Source organism: Coregonus clupeaformis, chromosome 13 (assembly GCF_020615455.1).
Source record: "Coregonus clupeaformis isolate EN_2021a chromosome 13, ASM2061545v1, whole genome shotgun sequence".
Lineage (NCBI taxonomy): Eukaryota > Metazoa > Chordata > Actinopteri > Salmoniformes > Salmonidae > Coregonus > Coregonus clupeaformis.
In genome coordinates, this window is record NC_059204.1 from 37093818 (window position 1) to 37115322 (window position 21505).

The following is a 21505-nucleotide window of genomic DNA, read 5'->3' on the forward strand; positions in this document are numbered from 1 at the left end:
ATTTTGGTACACCAGAAGTACATTCATTTCCAATGGGCCGCTGCGTTTGCCTTGCTGCATTGCGTTGCAGAGGCAGTTGCATAACGTTCTGTGTGGTGTATAGTTGGATTTACCGAACGTATGCAACAAATTGTATACGTAGAGGGCTTGACAGAAATGGTAGCAGAAGGTGAATGTTGAACTTTTGTTGCACACACATCCAGATGATGCTACATACCATTTTGCGCAATGACGCTGTAGGTGTGATCGAGGCGTAAAGAGGGAGGCTTGCGCTACCAGTGCTGGCACATGTGCAGATCAAATACATCATTGGAATGCTGTTGTAAGCTGTTTACATGTCCTAATAATTCAAAAAATGTATCAGAAAAACAGGTGTTTTAATTGGCGTATGCTTACTTCGATTTTGACCTTTTGACCAATTTTGAGTGAAGTGGTTACATGACTATTGCCATACTCGGCCTAGTGCCATAATCAGTTTAATATCGAATTAATCAGTGTGCATGTAAACGTACTCAATGTTTTCAAGGAGGCCTATTCTTACATGTACTACTAAAGTTAAAATAATATAATAATATAATAATATGCCATTTAGCAGACGCTTTTATCCAAAGCAACTTACAGTCATGTGTGCATACATTTTTACGTATGGGTGGTCCCGGGGACCACCAAAGCATTGGATTGGTGTAAACATTGGCGAAAGTTTATTTCCATCATATTTTTTGGCGCCAGGATCGCTATTCCTTTTAAATCTAAGTCGCATTGAGATTGACGTTATAATTCTAACTAAACCTATGACCTGACCCATCACCTAAGGTAGCCTATTACTTCCCCCGAGTGGCAAGAAGTGACATCACAAATACACTAAAAACACTAAAAACTAAGCTCCTAGCCCCCCCACACATGCTTTCTGTCCCCAACACTAAAACTGAAACTACGTCTACATAATATAAAAACAAAATAACAAATATTTTTAAACAACTAAAACTAAATTAAAAACTAGCAAATCAGGTCTGAAAACTGAAACTAAACTTCAAATATAAAAACAAAGAGCTATAACAACCTTGAGTAGAAGAGACTAAAGGGATAGGGAGGAATGTCGAGTACTGGGGAAGCCTGGAAGGTGGCCCCTCCCTGAGTCTATAGTACTACACACACACAGGGGGTGGATGGGCTGAGCTGAGCTCACAGACACCCGCTACGGGCCATGCTCCGCTCCGTAGGAACAAAGAGGCCTTTGGCGCTGCGTCGCTCCCTTTTGGGCCACAGCTGCACACCTGCGGCAGTCTGCTGCTCACCCACATACACAAGCATGTGCGCGCGCACACAAGCACACACACAATTCACAAGTAGGACTACTAATGCAAACAAACTTACTTAGTCTGCAAAGTGCAGAGGAAGTCAAACTTGACCCTGTTTTGTACTATGGCTTCTTATAAGTACGCTAAACAAATAAAGGTATGGAGATCTGAGGTTGACACACCAATCCCAACCATCCGACAGGTCCAGAGGAGATTCCTCACCTATAGCAGGAGCAGGACCTAATACCCTGTCCCCCGGCAAAGGCCAGAGGCCACCACAACAGACCAGGGAGGGGCTGCTCCTCTCCTCTCCTGGCTCAGAGACATGTGCATGTGGGGATGGAAATGAGAGTCCCGAGACTTAAGCATCTTCCCTGCGAACACACACACACACAGAGTATGGCTTGTTGACATCCATATTCAGCCCAGGCCAACAGACACAGGGCCACTTTGTTTCACTTGCACAGTCTGAAATTCCTCTAAGGTCAATCCCTTTCCTTATGAGTGATTTGGCACCCAACAGGGCACTGAACACAATGAGGGGAGAGAGGAAGAGTACACTTCCCTTGTCGACGTAACGGCAGAAGATACACAAACGTGGTTTAAGAAATATTTTCTGAGTGCTGCCAACATAGAAACACTATTTAGGCGAGCACAGAAACACCATTAAGAGGTTGGGATTGTTGTGAATCATGGAGATATTTATGAGCTTTCATCCAAGATACCATCTAAAAAAGCCATGGCTCTTCTTCACTTGGCTGAGCTTCTCTTTCCAGGTCAGGGCTTGTAAGTAGCATCAGAGATCAACATCACATTTTCAATGAAAAGGTCAGAAAGATTTCATCCGCTTTCCTTAGGAGCTTTGGTGTTACAAGCTCAAGCACAACACATGCAAGCACTAGTATAAGACAGTATTATTAGATAATAATAAATTATAGGGCCTAATGTTGGAGCTAGGAACACAAGCATTTCGCTACACCTGCAATAACTTCTGCTAAATATGTGTCTGCGACCAATAACATTTGATATATTTTTTAAATGTTGTTTACACAATAGGGGAAAACAATCTGCTTTGACTGGAAACCCCTTCACACCTTTACACACTACATTATCATTGAATTTCGCACGAGGAAAGTAGCCTACCTATCATCGGATTTAGAAAAGTGAGGGTTGGATTATTTATACGGTAATAATACCCAATAGTCTGCTCTGGCCTCAATGGGTCAAGCTCAAAAGAAAAGGTAATATCGCCTAACCTATAATGTCACAGTTGAGGGTTGAGCTGCTACTCTCAAAGCTGATTCTGACAGAAAGCAGTCTCAATCCCACCATAAGCCAACATACAAAATCCTCTTTAATGATTACAAAGCGCTATCAATAGGCTTAACAGCAAATTAGGCCTAATCTCCATTAAACCTTCATCAAAGTGCAATGAGCCACACCCAGCCACTTGGCCTTCCAAGCCAGAACAGTGAGCTAATGGATATCTGCTACAAGAGACAGGTAGGCCTATCGGCTTGATCTTAGGTGGAATAGTCCTCGGACTCTCCCAACCCTGGAAGACGGAGATTACTGGGGACATTAGACTAGTTAGGACTATGCTACCACAGACACTGTCAAAACTATGAATAGCGGATCTCAGAAACGAAGTGTTGTGATAATGTCTCAATAACCTAGACATCTGGCCTGTTGCATACTGTCTATCCACCTCATGTCATGCACTGTATGAATATGTCATTGATGTGTTTACCAATAGCTTAGATAGAACTGATAAGATTAACCATACATCCGATTAGCCTGCCCTGCATGGAGGTTTGAAGTAACCACATCCCCAAAACAAACCAACATGGACACAGTAGCCTAAACAGCCACAATTACTAATCTCTCTCATATCCACTGAGCTTTTATACTAAATAGATAGTTGATAGTAATTGAATGTGTAAACAAATTAGAAGTGTGTGCCAATATGCCCACACAAGTCACTTTCCTCTTGCAACAATGAACAGGCACAAAAACGAATGCTCCCAGGGCTGAGATTTCCGGTTCGCTAATTTGTCATTTGATAAGATTCATTAGCCTATATTTATTTCATATGGAATTTCCCATTCCATAGGTTCATCATGTAGGCATAACATATATACACTGAGTGTACAAAACTTTAGGAACACTTTCCTAAAGTTGCATCCCTTTTTGCCCTCAGAACAGCCTCAATTCATAGGGGCATGGACTCTACAAGGTGTCCAAAGCGTTCCACAGGGATGCTGGCGGGAAACAATTGAGCTTGAAAAACCAAGCAGCATTGCAGTTCTTGTCACACTCAAACCGGTGCGCCTGGCAACTACTACCATACCGTTCAAAGGCACTTAAACATTTTGTCTTGCCCATTCACCCTCTGAATAGCACACATACACAATCCATGTCTCAATTGTCTCAAGGCATAAAAATCCTTATTTAACCTGTCACCTCCCCTTAATTTACACTGATTGAAGTAGATTTAACAAGTGACATCAATAAGGGATCATAGCTTTCACCTGGATTCACCTAGTCAGTCTATGTAATGGAAAGAGAAGGTGTTCCTAAACGTCACTGATCATAATTACATAGACTAACTAGGCCTATACATTAGAAATGTAAATGTCAACATGTAAAAGCAACACTGCTTTGCATACAAGCTTAGTACTGTACAACCATAGCCCATATTGATACTGCATCATGTAGGCTAGCTATGATGTACAACAAGGAGAATGAAGATATTTGTGAGATTTTGTTTGTCAATGACATCAGTGAAGGGAGCAAAGTAGATCATTCATTCAGAAACAAGATTCGATACCCATGTTTCCCAATGCAATGGATGAGACCTGACTGTCAGTCTGCATAGAAAAGTCCACACACACATTGTAGGCTAAACAGACTGGACTCAGCTAAAATAACACAGGATGACTAGTTAACAGCTACTGTAATAGCTAACTGGCTATAAACAAACAATTTGTAGTATAGACAAACAATTTGATTTGTAGTCCAAGGTGAGTTACTAGGTAGGTAATGGAAATTGCATTTACAAATTAATTACTGGACACTAGTTTCAGGTGGACTAGCAACAAAGCTCGCAGTGGCTAGCTAGCTAACTATAGTTAGCACAGTGCTACTGGCAGAAGCTGAATGCATTGCTAACCAAGCTAACAATTCGCTGCCCAATTCTACATCTAGCTAGTTCCTCCTTCTTGACAGCAAGAGGAGTGCTCTGTCGACTCCTTTGTTTATATATTGAGAGTACATCCTCGTGGTATTATCCATATGGATTTTAAATGGTATCTCAAATGTTGGGGACAAATTTGCCCATGTGTTATTTCGCCCTCTCTGTCGCTGTCACTTGCTCCGGAGTACAGTGTGTGATGCGGCTCTGCAGGAGTGGTGTTGAGCAGGCGAGCTATTCATTCTAGCTAGCTAGCTAGATCCGCACAAAACACACCAGTCATGACAGTGCAGCTTTCTTCAAATGATCCCGTCGCTAAAGGCACGACCTCCATGATGCTACTGGGAAAAAGCAGAGGCACAATGTCTGATACGATGTGTTATTCTTACCTGCTCGTCGAATCTACTAATTACGGCCTGAACCCATTCCACGGGTTTATGCGCCGCCATGGCCGGCCGGGTGCGAGCCGCGATGGGCCACTTGAATTCTCAGTATAAATAATGATTCCTCTGCAATTTGCAACCAGTTAATGATCAAATTCCGATGTTGACCAGGGATGGGGTTATTTTTCTTTATTTTAGCAGACACACCACCATGTCGCCATGACAGTACCGGAAGTTTGAATCCTCCATCTCAATGAAATGAAGCAGGCACTGATGCTGCTTTGAGAAACAGCTAACATTACTGCGCGTGCGTTGCAAGAATCTTTGCGGCGACTAGTATGAATATAAAAACGGGGGATTGGACCAATGCCGTGTGTTTTCATCAATGACAGGCTTTAGATAACAAACCGGTGATGTCACACTGCCTTATGATTTTAGATACAGAAGAAACAGAACCATAAACATTTTGCAGTTACATTAAAATACAAATGCATGACAACAGTAGACCAGATAGCCATTGGATGTGTGTACATCATCACTTGTACAATATGATACCGTAATATGTGCTGGTATTCTACGCTGTTGTTTAACCTTTTTCTCTTGCTATGTCCCTCCCTACCTCTTTTCTCCCAGGAAATAATTCAATGTTAATATTTAAGAAAGGACATGGGCTTGCCTTTAAACCTATGAATGATCTCTTAGCAGATTGTCCCTTAGAAAACATATTTTTCCCCATTCACCTTTCAGATGAGCCTTTCGTTCATACAGTATGAATAGAGTAGCCCACTGGCTGCTATTTGTGAATGTGTCTGTGTCTGTGGAGTGAGGAGGGAGGGAGTTCCTTAATAGCCAATGAGAAAGTCGGAAGTTCTGTATCTAGTGTTAGGTAATATACATAGTATTTCTTATGACAACCTAAGGGCACAGTCTAATCCATTGCATAAGAACAATTATTGTTTTACTATACTGAACCAAAATATAAACGCAACATGCAACAATTTCCTTTAAGGAAATCAGTCAATTGAAATAAATTCATTAGGACCTAATTTATGGATTTCACAAGACTGGGCAGGGGCGCAGCCATTTAATTTTTATTTATTTTTTTAATTTTATTTCACCTTTATTTAACCAGGTAAACCAGTTGAGAACAAGTTCTCATTTACAACTGCGACCTGGCCAAGATAAAGCAAAGCAGTGCGATAAAAACAACAACACAGAGTTACATATGGGGTAAAACAAAACAAAGTCAAAAATACAACAGAAATAAATATATATACAGTGTGTGCAAATGTAGCAAGTTATGGAGGTAAGGCAATAAATAGGCTATAGTGCAAAATAATTACAATTAGTATTAACACTGGAACGATAGATGTGCAAGAGAGGATGTGCAAATAGAGATACTGGGGTACAAATGAGCAAAATAAATAACAATATAGGGATGAGGTAGTTGGGCGGGCTAATTTCAGATGGGCTGTGTACAGGTGCAGTGATCGGTAAGGTGCTCTGACAACTGATGCTTAAAGTTAGTGAGGGAGATAAGTGTCTCCAGCTTCAGAGATTTTTGCAATTTGTTCCAGTCATTGGCAGCAGAGAACTGGAAGGAATGGTGGCCAAAGGAGGTGTTGGCTTTGGGGATGACCAGTGAGATATACCTGCTGGAGCGCATACTACAGGTGGGTGTTGCTATGGTGACCAATGAGCTAAGATAAGGCGGGGATTTGCCTAGCAGTGATTTATAGATGGCCTGGAGCCAGTGGGTTTGGCGACGAATATGTAGTGAGGACCAGCCAACAAGAGCGTACAGGTCACAGTGGTGGGTAGTATATGGGGCTTTGGAGACAAAACGGATGGCACTGTGATAGACTACATCCAATTTGCTGAGTAGAGTGTTGGAGGCTATTTTGTAAATGACATCGCCGAAGTCAAGGATCGGTAGGATAGTCAGTTTTACGAGGGCATGTTTGGCAGCATGAGTGAAGGAGGCTTTGTTGCGAAATAGGAAACCGATTCTAGATTTAACTTTGGATTGGAGATTCTTAATGTGAGTCTGGAAGGAGAGTTTACAGTCTAACCAGACACCTAGATATTTGTAGTTGTCCACATACTCTAGGTCAGACCCGTCGAGAGTAGTGATTCTAGTCGGGTGGGCGGGTGCAAGCAGCGTTCGGTTGAAGAGCATGCATTTAGTTTTACTAGTGTTTAAGAGCAGTTGGAGGCTACTGAAGGAGTGTTGTATTGCATTGAAGCTCGTTTGGAGGTTTGTTAACACAGTGTCCAATGAAGGGCCAGATGTATACAAAATGGTGTCGTCTGCGTAGAGGTGGATCTGAGAGTCACCAGCAGCAAGAGCGACGTCATTGATATACACAGAGAAAAGAGTCGGCCCAAGAATTGAACCCTGTGGCACCCCCATAGAGACTGCCATAGGTCCAGACAACAGGCCCTCCGATTTGACACATTGAACTCTATCTGAGAAGTAGTTGGTGAACCAGGCGAGGCAGTCATTTGAGAAACCATGGGTGGGCCTGGGGGGGCCTGGGGGGGCCTGGGGGGGCATAGGTCCACCCACTTGGTAGCCAGGCCCACCCACTGGGGAGCCAGGCCCAGCCAATCAGAATTAGTTTTTCCACACAAAGGGGCTTTATTACAGACTCAGTTTCATCAGCTGTCCAGGTGGCTGGTCTCAGACAATCCAGCAGGTAAAGAAGTCGGATGTGGAGGTCCTGGGCTGGCGTGGTTACACGTGGTCTGCGGTTGTGACAAATCAAAATATACTTTATATTTGAGATTCTTCAAAGTAGCCACCCTTTGCCTTGATGAAAGCTTTGCACACTCTTTTGTATCTACTGTGTTTAACACTTTTTTGGTTACTACATGATTCCATATGTGTTATTTCATAGTATTGATGTCTTCACTATTATTCTACAATGTAGAAAATAGTAAAAAATAAATAAAAACCCTTGAATGAGTAGGTGTGTCCAAACTTTTGACTGGTACTGTATATCAAGGCAAAAGCGAGATTTGCTCTGACATACCATGTCTATTGTCACACTGTGTATAGGATATCAGTCCTAATGTACTGACTGCAACGTGGTCTAAGAGCATTTTGTATTATTCTGTACATAAATGTTAAGGTTAGGAGTTAGGTTAAAGGGTTAAGGTTAGGGTTAGGGGAAGGATTAACTAAAAGGGTTAAGGTTAGGGGAAGGGTTAGCTACCATGTTAAGTAGTTGCAAAGTAGATAAAAAGTAGTAAGTAATTGCAAAGTTGCTAATGAGCTAAAATGCCAAAGTTGTCAGTGATTAAATTTGAACACCCAACCTTTGGGTTGCTAGTAAGTAAGTAACCTTCTATCTTATGTAACCACACCTAACATAACGTACTAATTTGAGTGTCCCGGATTTACGTTTACTATGTTACTAGTCTATTAAAATCAGAGGTGCGTTCAGTTCGCTTGATCGTTTGCTACGTTGCAGAACGGTTTGTACTGAACGACACGTTTCCCCAAAACGTTCTTGTACATTCTTGAACAGACTTTGAGGTACATTTGCTCCGGTTTGGTGGGTGTGGCTTGAAACAATGAGTGACGTATTTAAAGGGAAGTGGCCATGCTGACAGAATTCCCCAACCTCCCTGTTTTTGCAACTGGTAGTTCAGTACAGCACCGTTTCCGTATATTTGACTACTTTAGCAACGTCATCGTATTTCCAGGCACTATAGTTTCATTTAGACCAGGGTTTCACAAACTCGGTGCACGTTTTTTGAGTTTTTGCCCTAGCACCACAGCTGATTCAAAAAATCAACTCATCATCAAGCTTGGATTGTATGAATCAGCTGTGTAGTGTTAGGAGTGTTAGGAGAAAAAGCAAAAACGTGCGCCCCTTTGGGAGCCGAGGATCGAGTTTGGGAAACGCTGGTTTAGATTCAACAGTAGCCTCCATCCAGAATGACTGGGCTTTTCACCACTTTAGGGCACCACTATGGTGCCACCGATAGAGGGCAGCTTCAGAACGTTCATAATAACCGCATGACGTGACCGAGGTGCAACCTATAGACTCTTTTCCAGTACACGACACACTGACATCACGCACAGATGCGCGCGACTCTTGGCGGCAGTAAGAAAGCCATCGCCATCTGTGCCCATTCAACATATCCTAGATTAAAATTTGTATTACTTCTAAACAAAATATTTTTTTTTGCGTTCTCATACCCTTACAATTATGTTTTGACTCTTGCTTGAACAGTGGCTAAGATTATATATGGTTGTGATTTTTGCAAAATAACTATTTTGGATGCAGCAGTTGTTATTTAGAATGCTAACGCTCATTGACATTATAGCGAAAGCCATTTTACTGGTTGAAGTTGAAATTTTTTAAAAGTATAATGCAGTTGATTTGCGATGATGAGACAAACATTATATTAAGCAGGACATTCATACCAGCCTTAAAATCCAATTATAATCCAAAAGAAGTGTGAAATGCACTCATAAGCAACATGTAAATAGAGCCTTTTTTTGCTGCCATTCTATAATGATGAGTGAGAATTTTACAGACGCACAAATATCCTATCGCTCCAAAAATGATAACCTCCACTGTTATTGTAATGGTGAGAGGTTAGCATGTCTTGGGGGTATGATATTTGTGCATCTGTAACTTTCTCACTCATCATTATTCACGATTCATTCAGGACTATACATAATCATGGTAGCATCCACATGAATGTAGAAGTGTTTAGAAACATATTCTATTCTTATTTACAATAAAAGTGACTCCAAAATGACACAGTACATTATTTATCATTCATTTCTATTGGGCACAAAATAATCTGAAACACAAGCAAAACAAACAGCAAATGCATCCAACAAGTTTGTAGAGTCATACGCTTGATGTAATCATTGCATGCTAGGAATATGGGGCCAAACACTGAACTTTTGACTACTTTAATACACATATAAGTGAATTTGTCCCAATACTTTTGGTCCCCCTAAAATGGGGGGACTATGTACAAAAAGTGCTGTAATTTCTAAACAGTTCACCCGATATGGATGAAAATACCCTGTACTTTAACCTCATAGTCATTGTATCATTTAAAATCCAAAGTGCTGGAGTACAGAGACAAAACAACACAAATGTCACTGTCCCAATACTTTTGGAGTTCACCATATCTACTGCTGTACATATCATTCTTAATATTTTGTGTAAATTAAATTAAAGAAATGTCAGAACGAATCTAATTAACAACCCAAATAGCACTGTAATAGTATTATTTCTTTTTATTATTTGTGTACTTGATTGACATTGTACTGCATTGTTAGGAGCCAGTAACATAAGCATTTCGCTGCACCCGCAATAACATGCGACCAATAAACTTTGATTTGACTGACTTACTTTGTCATCCAAATTTGTTGACATGTAATGTTACCATGCTTTGATCCTGTGTGAAGGGGCTCTTTGTGAATAAGATGCCATTTTGGACACCTCAGAAAGGATATCAAATCACATGCTGCAAAATGAACTAATTTCACTCATCTAAAGAATGTTGCATAGACATCTGTTTTAGAGAAAGAAAGGCCAACTTGTGCAGCACTGGTCTACATCATTTTGGTACAACCAGGCAGTCATGGGCAGCTCCAGGGAGGGGCAAGACAGTACTGAAGCCCTGTCAAGAATAGGCTTAGCACCCCCAAGAAAGAATGTATTTGTACATGCACGCATGTACACCATAGAAAAATGAAAAATGTATGCACTCACTAACTGTAAGTCACTCTGGATAAGAGCGTCTGCTAAATTACTAAAATGTAAATGTAATAGATTGAAAGCACCCCTACGCAACCACCAACCTACCTCTTAGCTAGCCCAGTGAAAAATGACTGGTGCTGCCACTGCAGGCAGCAAGGATGGAGGGCTGCCAGGAGGACTACAGGTGAAAAGGATGGCTAAAAGGTAGTCTTTGTGAGAGAAAAATATATATATAACCAATTGGCCTCTGATTGCTGATGGCTTCAGATTTGTCAGCTTGCTTGTAGCAGCAAGTGAGGGGAATCTATAGGTGATGGATCAGACATCCCAGCCAGAGCAATCTGTCGACCGGCCTACCAGCCTATTTCAAACAACCTGGAACTCCCAGAGTCATTTGAATAATTATAATGATTCACAGCACTGTTAATGTCATCAGTATTTACCTTGTCAAAATCCTCAGAATTGAGCTTTTAATAAAAAATCTGAACCATCCCACTACAATCTAAACCAGGACGAAGTTAGTAATTTTATCAGAACCTCTCTGCCCCCTAGCGGTGATGTAGAATTATGACAACATCTTAGTTCCAATATTGACGTTTATTTGCTGTGGAAACATTGTCGGTACAGAGAGAACAGACATACAGTAAGTATCAAGTGGGCGGTCTGGAATTGGATCAATAGAAGACAATATTTCAGTGTACTCTAAATTAAATTGTTTATGAAATAGATAAAATATTGATGAAAACATCTTGGCCAACATAGCAAAATGCCACCATTTTTTCAACACAGAAAATGTCCACACACAGAAGGCATGATTTCTCACACATCAGTCTTTATAATGCCCTGATCAGATCCTACTACCGCTCACCTTTGACCTCAGTGTATGTAACTCAAACCAGAACAGAGTCATTACTTAGACCAGCACAGAGGACAGGCTCACGTCCCCTTCCACCTCCAGGATATCTATCTGCTGGAGCAGGAAGTGGCGGTGGTTGTAGCTGAACATCTGGGCTCCGTTCACTATCACCCTGTAGCACTTGGTGTCACACATAATGGTCACCTGAAACACAGAACCTGACATGAGTGCTGAGTTCATCCAAGGAAAAGTATACGGTACCATTGCAGCTGAAACACATTCAGAACTAATTTTAGCTCAAATTGTTGCCAATGCACAAAAAGTGAAAAATCCCAAATAAACGTTAAAATATAGCTAGCTTCCATACTACAGTATACAATCAGGTATAATGTAGTTTATACCGTAAAAGGCTGGCCTCTGTAGAAGGGCATGCCCCTGTCCTCTCCTCTGGAACCCACTGTTCCTTCAGCAGACTATTACGCACTACAACGTTCTCATTAAACCTGGTGTTGAAGTGGAGCGCCACCCCCGAGTTGAAACGCAGGTTGACACAGAACCTGGAACCATAAAGACCATGATCATGGTTATAAGGCTTGACCAGGAATGTTAGGTTAGTTTACTAAATAAATTAACGCTCTGTGGTAGATACAGGAAAGAGTGTACAAAGGTAAGCCTACAACGAGTATCACCCTTACCTATGTCGGCCATTGATATGCTGAAGGAATGACATAGTTGTCACGATCGTCGGGAACAGAGGACCAATGCGCAGCGTTATTTGCAAACATATTTATTAAATCAAGATCACACAAACAAAAACAACAAAACAATAACGTGATGTCCTTGGCTCAAACACAACCTACTTGGAACAAGATCCCACAACCACTGTGGGAAAACAGCCTGTCTAAATGTGGTTCCCAATCAGAGACAACCAGCAACAGCTGACACTCGTTGCCTCTGATTGAGAACCACACTGGCCAACATAGAAATACTTAACCTAGAATGGAAAACACATGAAAACTCACACCCTGGCTCAACATACTAGAGTCCCCAGAGCCAGGGCGTGACAATAGTACTGTATAGCTCTGTAATGTTCTGTTTCTATAGAGGGAGAACATTGCTGGTGGTGAGTGTTACACAATCGTGAAAGAAAAATTATACAAATAATTTGGAGGGCGACAGACTAATCTAAAAAGGACCTATTTCCTTATTATCTATCTGTATTGTCTGTAATGTACAGGTACACAATTCATAGTACCAACTTTGACCCATAGCAGGTGACAAGCAAATTAATGATGCAAGATGTGTTTAAAATGAGTAAGTGTTCCTTACTTATCAGCGTTGTGGTTGACCACACCCTGGATGATGATGTTTTTGCCTTGGTAAAGTCCACCTGCCATTATGTTTTTTTACGGCACAACCTGAGAACAGAGGATCCATAACATCACCATATCACCCTAACAATCTGTTTCGATACTACATAAATTAATGTAATTGTTCAGTCTGCACTTAAGTCTGTAGGTTAAAGAAGGGGTACTTACGAAGGATGGCTGGGGGGTGTATGGAAGGGGTGTCTATAAAATAAACACTGTACATTACCATCTGAAGAATAGCACCTTTCAGTACAGTCTCTAAACTACTTTAACCTTGTCAGAGCTTCATTTTCATTTCAGCTTTATTAATTTATATAGATCAATGATACAACTCCAATCAAATTCCTGATGTTGGCCTCTACTCTACAAATTCTGAACTCTAAAAAGTTGATTCATTTGAATGCAACGCACCTGAACAAATCCTGGGGCACAAAATGCAGCCGAGAAAGCCTACAAAACAGACAAACAGCTGTCAAACAAGTATCAAATTAAACAAGGAAAGCATTAAAACAAGGAGATCATCCCTCAAAGCTAACATTGACTGAATGGAATGAAATGCAGTCATCTTATGGTCCCGTGTAGCTCAGTTGGTAGAGCATGGCGCTTGCAACGCCAGGGTTGTGGGTTCGTTTCCCACGGGGGGCCAGTATGAACATAAAAAAAAAAAAAATGGTATGCACTCACTAAGAGCGTCTGCTAAATGACTAAAATGTAAATGTAAAAACACCCACCACCAGAAAAAAATTCTCAATACACCAAATTAGCCTTCAACCCAGCATGCTATAATCTACCTGTGTGGCATTACACAATTGAGGAGGAGTTTTGGGACCTGATTTACTTTGACGAGATCTATTTCGGTTCCGTTGACCCTGTAAACAAAGTGTCTATCTTGGGTTATGGCCTATGCTACTGTTTTGTGAGGACACAGATATGTAGTAATGTGCTTAGTAGTAATGTGCTTACTACTAATTACAAGTGTTTCCATACAACTGCAGGCCTTATGTAACTCCAAATACCAAAAACATTTCTATAACTAAGAATCCTATTGATCAGTATGTCTGTCATATGGAGAATACTCACACTGTGTGGATGGCCAGGATATCCTGGTTGGGGAGGAGGTAACTGGAGAAAATAAAATACATCACATTAAATTTTGCTGTGTAGGATATGGACAGACTCTCTTGGTTAACACATGTAAGTCTGAATACTATTTATTTAATTTATTAAAGTAGGAACTGAGGGAACTACTTTTTTTGGATGCTAAAAAGATGTCCAAAACATCCTTACAATCATTATACACTCCGACCATGACCATTGCAAGTTGCAACCTGTTTTGCCAACTGGGTGGCATTCCAAACAACTGGCCAAGATAAGCAAATATGTCCTTGTTCAAGGTTGATCCTTTGGAACGCAAAGGTGTACTGTATTCTCCCAAACGGAGGACCTGTCAGATACTCACTGTCACTGCAGGGTTGGAGAAGGCAATGGATTGGATCTCCACTCCCCCATCCACGGAGATGGTGTCCACTCTGGAAAATGACAGCCGGTGCAGGTACTCCATGAAGTGGGCACCATTCACAATCAGCTGGGATAAGACAGGATTTAGGAGAGACAAGAAATCAATGGCACATGGAGGAAAAATAATGAATAAGGGTTTGAATATGTTTTGCTCTCGAATAGAGATAAGATTCAATTCAATAAATCCACAGTAAAAAAAAAATGTGATAAGTCTCCTGACCGAATATGAATCTTGGTTGACCAGGAACATGAGGGTAAAGTTGGCCCCCCGGGTCATGGGTGCAGGGTATCCATTCATGCTCCTCTGAGCCCCACTTAGAGTGCTGCATGGTGTTGCAGATCACAACGTCTAGGAAGCCGTCATATCGGGGGTTGAAGTGGAGGGCTACGTCGGGATTTCCTCTTGAGCCACATTGCAAATTCACATGAAACCGACACGGAGTACAGAGAGAAGAAAGCGGGCCATATTTTAAAGTGATTCGGTTTAACAAGATCCCTTCTGTGCTGATAGTGAGTGACAAGATTGAGCTAAAGGAGATATGGCTGTCCTACAGTGAAAAAGAGATGCATGTCCTACTAGGTAGGTCTACCTCTGGGCTCCTGGCAGGACTCTCCCTGTCACAGTGATGGTCTTCCCCTCATGCAACCATGGCGTGTTGACACACTGGTGGTTTGTTGTGGCCGAGTATTGGTGCTAAACCGTGTTGTTGGAGTCCGGCATGCTAGCTGGCTGTGGCGTCTTATGACTAGGTGCCCTGGACGATTTTCACGGAAGAATACTGTACCTAGTTAGCTAGCTGAATAAACTAAGTTAGTCTATTCCTAGAAAACATTGAGCCGCTGTAGTTTACAACAATTATAGTTTCTGAGGTGGAAGTTGGGAGAGTTATATTTGGGTGTTGTGGTGAGGGAGGCCCCGCTCTCTCCTTTCCCAGATGTTTAGTTCATTCCATTCCGATCTCCTTTGCATTATTGTAGCCATTTTCTGCAGCCTGTCAACTATGCCTCTGTCTATCCCTGTTCTCTCCTCTACGCACAGGCTATACAAACGCCTCACACCGCGTGGCTGCTGCCTCTCTAACCTGGTGGTCCCTGCACGCACCACCCACGTGGAGTTCCAGGTCTCATACAGTTTCTGGAACTGCCGTTCTGCTGCCAACAAGGCAGAGTTCATCTCAGCCTATGCTACCCTCCAGTCCCTCGACTTCTTGGCGCTGACGGAAACATGGATTACCACTGAAAACACTGCTACTCCTACTGCTCTCTCCTCGTCTGACCATGTGTTCTCGCATACCCCGAGAGCATCTGGTCAGCGGGGTGGTGGCACAGGAATCCTCATCTCTCCCAAGTGGACATTCTCTATTTTTCCCCTGACCCATCTTGTCTATCTCCTCATTTGAATTCCATGCTGTCACAGTCACTAGCCCATTTAAGCTTAATATCCTTGTCATTTATCGCCCTCCAGGTTCCCTTGGAGAGTTCATCAATGAGCTTGACGCCTTGATAAGTTCCTTTCCTGAGGATGGCTCACCCCTCACAGTTCTGGGGGAATTCAACCTCCCTACGTCTATCTTTGACTCATTTCTCTCTGCCTCCTTCTTTCCACTCCTCTCCTCTTTTGACCTCACCCTCTCACCGTCCCCCCCTACTCACAAGGCAGGCAATACGCTTGACCTCATCTTTACTAGATGCTGTTCTTCTACTAATCTCACTGCAACTCCCCTCCATGTCTCCGACCACTACTTTGTATCCTTTTCTCTCTCGCTCTCCTCCAACACTACTCACTCTGCCCCTACTCAGATGGTAATGCGCCGTCGCAACCTTCGCTCTCTCTCTCCCGCTACTCTCTCCTCTTCCATCCTATCATCTCTTCCCTCTGCTCCATCCTTCTCCCTCCAATCTCCTGATTCTGCCTCCTCAACCCTCCTCTCCTCCCTTTCTGCATCCTTTGACTCTCTATGTCCCCTATCCTCCCGGCCGGCTCGGTCCTCCCCTCCAGCTCTGTGGCTTGATGACTCATTGCAAGCTCACAGAACAGGGCTCCGGGCAGCCGAGCGGAAATGGAGGAAAACTAGACTCCCTGCGGACCTGGCATCTTTTCACTCCCTCCTCTCTACATTTTATTCATCTGTTTCTGCTGCTAAGGCCACTTTCTACCACTCTAAATTCCAAGCATCTGCCTCTAACCCTAGGAAGCTCTTTGCCACCTTCTCCTCCCTGCTGAATCCTCCTCCCCCTCCCCCTCCTCCCTCTCTGTGGATGACTTCGTCAACCATTTTGAAAAGAAGGTTGACGACATCCGATCCTCGTTTGTTAAGTCAAATGACACTGCTGGTCCTGCTCACACTGCCCTACCCTATGCTTTCTCTCCAGATAAAATCTTGCGACTTGTGACGGCCGGCCGCCCAACAACCTGCCCGCTTGACCCTATCCCCTCCTCTCTTCTCCAGACCATCTCCGGTGACCTTCTCCCTTACCTCACCTCGCTCATCAACTCATCCTTGACCGCTGGCTATGTCCCTTCCGTCTTCAAGAGAACGAGAGTTGCACCCCTTCTCAAAAATCCAACACTCGATCCCTCTGATATCAACAACTACAGACCAGTATCCTTTCTTTCTTTTCTCTCCAAAACTTTTGAGCGTGCCGTCTTTAGCCAACTCTCTTGCTATCTCTCTCAGAATGACCTTCTTGATCCAAACCAGTCAGGTTTCAAGACTGGTCATTCAACTGAGACTGCTCTTCTCTGTGTCACGGAGGCTCTCCGCACTGCTAAAGCTAACTCTCTCTCCTCTGCTCTTGTCCTTCTAGACCTGTCTGCTGCCTTTGATACTGTGAACCATCAGATCCTCCTCTCCACCCTCTCCGAGCTGGGCATCTCCGGCGCGGCTCACCCTTGGATTGCGTCCTACCTGACCGGTCGCTCCTACCAAGTGGCGTGGCGAAGCTGTCTCCGCACCACGTGCTCTCACCACTGGTGTCCCCCAGGGCTCAGTTCTAGGCCCTCTCCTATTCTCGCTATACACCAAGTCACTTGGCTCTGTCATATCCTCACATGGCCTCTCCTATCATTGCTACGCAGACGACACACAACTAATCTTCTCCTTTCCCCCTTCTGATAACCAGGTGGCGAATCGCATCTCTGCATGTCTGGCAGACATATCAGTATGGATGACGGATCACCACCTCAAGCTGAACCTTGGCAAGATGGAGCTGCTCTTCCTCCCGGGGAAGGACTGCCCGTTCCATGATCTCACCATCACGGTTGACAACTCCGTTGTGTCCTCCTCCCAGAGTGCGAAGAGCCTTGGCGTGACCCTGGACAACACCCTGTCGTTCTCCGCTAACATCAAGGCGGTGACCCGATCCTGTAGGTTCATGCTCTACAACATTCGGAGAGTACGACCCTGCCTTACACAGGAAGCGGCACAGGTCCTAATCCAGGCACTTGTCATCTCCCGTCTGGATTACTGCAACTCGCTGTTGGCTGGGCTCCCTGCCTGTGCCATTAAACCCCTACAACTCATCCAGAATGCCGCAGCCCGTCTGGTGTTCAACCTTCCCAAGTTCTCTCACGTCACCCCGCTCCTCCGCACACTCCACTGGCTTCCAGTTGAAGCTCGCATCTGCTACAAGACCATGGTGCTTGCCTACGGAGCTGTGAGGGGAACGGCACCTCCGTACCTTCAGGCTCTGATCAGTCCCAAACGAGGGCATTGCGTTCATCCACCTCTGGCCTGCTGGCTCCCCTACCTCTGCGGAAGCACAGTTCCCGCTCAGCCCAGTCAAAACTGTTCGCTGCTCAGCAAAAAACAGCACTTGACCAGGCTAGGTCTGCCTGATAAGATTAGGGACTTTGCAAGAGACTTAGTTGAACACTTTAAACGTTCACAATGGCCACATCAAGCATTTTGTAACCAATAACAATCTAAAAGGTTATGGTATCCTTTCTTCTTACCTTCTTTCATTAATTATATCAATCACTTAAGTTTTTAGGTGTCAAATTTGGATATGAAAATGACAGAAAATATAGACAGACCTATTCAATGTTTTTCAGTCCTGTTCCTGAGGAACCCATTTTTATTCTAGTCCACTAAACTCATCACTAACATACCCATTGCACCTGATTTTAGTTGCATCAGATGTGCTAGTGGGTGCTGGGCTAGAATAAAAATGTGCAATCTTGGGTGCTGGGCTAGAAGAAAATGTGCAATCTGTGGGTCCAGAATATAAAAATATAGTGGAACATTACACCAAAAATAAAGTACCAAAATGACTCCCGAAACTCACATATACTGGGGCCTGAAAAAAGACATGTGAATAATGTCGAGGTAGAATTCTTACCGGATTGTAAAACGGTTGCTGACAAGCCATGCTTCAAAGTGGCTCTCATCTGTCTGTTCGATTTTTTGGCGAATCTAGAGTGCAGCACGCAGACAGACGTCTGGCAGTTCACTTCTGCCGCGTTCATAACAACTGGGAATTCGGAAAAATACGAGGTGAAATCATGACGTCAGTGATCTTCAGGTCGGGAAGTAAGAGCTCTAGGAGGCACAATTTCCCAGTTGTAATTCCGAGGTAGTTTTTTTCCCCGAGTTCCCAGTTGTTTTGAATGCACTGAAGTCGGATTTCAGAGATTTCCGAGTTCCCAGTTATTTTGAACGCGTCATTCGGAAATTATTTTGTTTTTTGTTTCCTCTTGCATAAATTTCGCCATCCGCGATCCGCTCTTCAGTTTCCTCCTGAATTTTTGTGCGCGAATACACAATAATTTACGGTATCGCGTATTTTCTGGTAGGGAAACTGAGTCGGATGCACTCTCGTGCACAGATAGAGACGATAGCTACAAATATTTCCAAGCAAACAGTTTGAATCACACGTATTCAATCTTCCATAATCAAAATGATACCAAATCGTTTATTTCATTTTCGTGCCTTATCAAAAATGACTTTGATATCACAGGTGAGGTTTACAGTCATGACAAAACACAGCACACACAGCGCGCGCACACACACTCACACACACACACACAGACAGCTTCACAGCAAGATCTAAGTGAGCTTGAGTTGACCCTTGTATTAATTGTTTTATTTTTGCACCGTCTCTATGCACACTCACTGGACTCTACACACTCACACACACAGACATTCCAACACACACATAACATTCACACATATTTATACTCTACACACGCACAGTTGCACACAAACTCACTTACAATCATCATTTACCCTGCTGCTACTCTGTTTATCATATATCTAGATGCCTAGTCACCTTACACCTATATCTACCTCGATCGCTCCAGTATCACTGCACATTGTAAATATGGTATTGGAACTTACCCACTTGGAACTGAATACTTGCCTTCGGAAAGTATTAAGACCCCTTGACTTTTTCCACATTTAGTTACATTACAGCCTTATTCTAAAATGGATTAAATTGTGTTTTTCCCTCATCAATCTATACACAATCCCCCATAATGACAAAGCAAAAACAGGACTAGAATTATTTTGCATATTTATTTTAAAAAAGAAGGAAATATGACATTTACATAAGTATTCAGACCCTTTACTCAGTACTTTGTTGAAGCACCTTTGACAGCGATTACAGCCTCAAGTCTTCTTGGGTATGACGATACAAGCTTGGCACACCTGTATTTGGGGACTTTCTCCCATTCTTCTCTGCAGATCCTCTCAAGCTCTGTCATGTGTGGCTCAGTTGGTAGAGCATGGCGCTTGCAACGCCAGGGTTGTGGGTTTGATTCCCACAGAGGACCAGTACAAAAATGTATGCACTTATTGCTGTAAGTCGCTCTGGATAAGAGCGTCTGCTAAATGACTAAAATGTCAAAAAATGTTGGATGGGGAGCGTCGCTGCACAGCTATTTTCAGGTCTCTCCAGAGATGTTCGATCTGGTTCAAGTCAGGGCTCTGGCTGGGCCACTCACGGACATTCAGAGACTTGTCCCGAAGCCACTCCTGCGTTGTCTTGGCTGTGTGCTTAGGGTTGTTGTCCTGTTGGAAGGTGAACCTTCGCCCCAGTCTGAGGTCCTGAGCGCTCTGGAGCAGGTTTTCATCAAGGATCTCTCTGTACTTTGCTCCGTTCATCTTTCCCTCGATCCTGACAAGTCTCCCGGTCCCAGTCGTTGAAAAACATCCCCACAGCATGATGCTGCCACCACCATGCTTCACCGTAGGGATGGTGCCAGGTTTCCTCCAGACGTGACGCTTGGCATTCAGGCCAAATAGTTCAATCTTGGTTTCATCAGACCAGAGAATCTTTTTTGTCATGGTCTGAGAGTCGTTTAGGTGTCTTTTGGCAAACTCCAAGCGGGCTGTCATGTGCCTTTTACTGAGGAGTGGCTTCCGTCTGGCTACTCTACCATAAAGGCCTGATTGGTGGAGTGCTGCAGAGATGGCTGTCCTTCTGGAAGGTTCTCCCATCTCCACAGAGGAACTTTGGAGCTCTGTCAGAGTGACCATCGGGTTCTTGGTCACCTCCCTGACCAAGGCCCTTCTCCCCCGATTTCTCAGTTTGGCCAGGAGGCCAGCTCTAGGAAGAGTCTTGGTGGTTCCAAACTTCTTCCATTTAAGGATGATTGAGGCCACTGTGTTCTTGGGGGCCTTCAATGCTGCAGACATTTTTTGGTACCCTTCCCCAGATCTGTACCTCGACACAATCTACGGACAATTCCTTCGACCTCATGGCTTGGTTTTTGCAATGACATGCACTGTCAACTGTGGGACATTATATAGACAGGTGTGTGCCTTTCCAAATCATGTCCAATAAATTGAATTTACCACAGGTGGACTCTAATCAAGTTGTAGAAATGTCTCAAGGATGCTCAATGGAAACAGGATACACCTGAGCTCAATTTCGAGTGTCATAGCAAATGGTCTGAATACTTATGTAAATAAGGTATTTCTGTTTTTTTTTTATTTTTAATCAATGTACAAACATTTCTAAAAACCTGTTTTCGCTTTGTCATTATGGCGTATTGTGTGTAGATTGATGAGGAAAATGTTTTATTTAATCAATTTTAGAATAAGGCTGTAAAGTAACAAAATGTGGAAAAAGGGAAGGGGTCTTAATACAGTTACAGGCACTATAACTGCTCCCCGTGGGCATATAATATTAAGGTAGAGTATGGAG

The 21505-nt window shown here is 43.2% G+C and overlaps 1 protein-coding gene and 1 pseudogene across 1 annotated transcript in view; both read right to left on the bottom strand.

Moving 5' to 3' along the window:
- The window catches only part of LOC121579914 (neurofibromin-like), a 90089-nt gene extending 84979 nt beyond the window's left edge, over positions 1-5110 (bottom strand). Inside the window, exon 1 of the mRNA XM_041894891.1 lies at positions 4881-5110. Within this exon, the coding sequence (XP_041750825.1) occupies positions 4881-4940 (60 nt within the window). The 5' untranslated portion in view covers positions 4941-5110. The remainder of the gene's footprint in view (positions 1-4880) is intronic.
- Positions 5111-11244: 6134 nt separating this feature from the next.
- On the bottom strand, positions 11245-18727 carry LOC121578983 (annotated as a pseudogene).
- Between the last annotated feature and the right edge of the window lie 2778 nt (positions 18728-21505).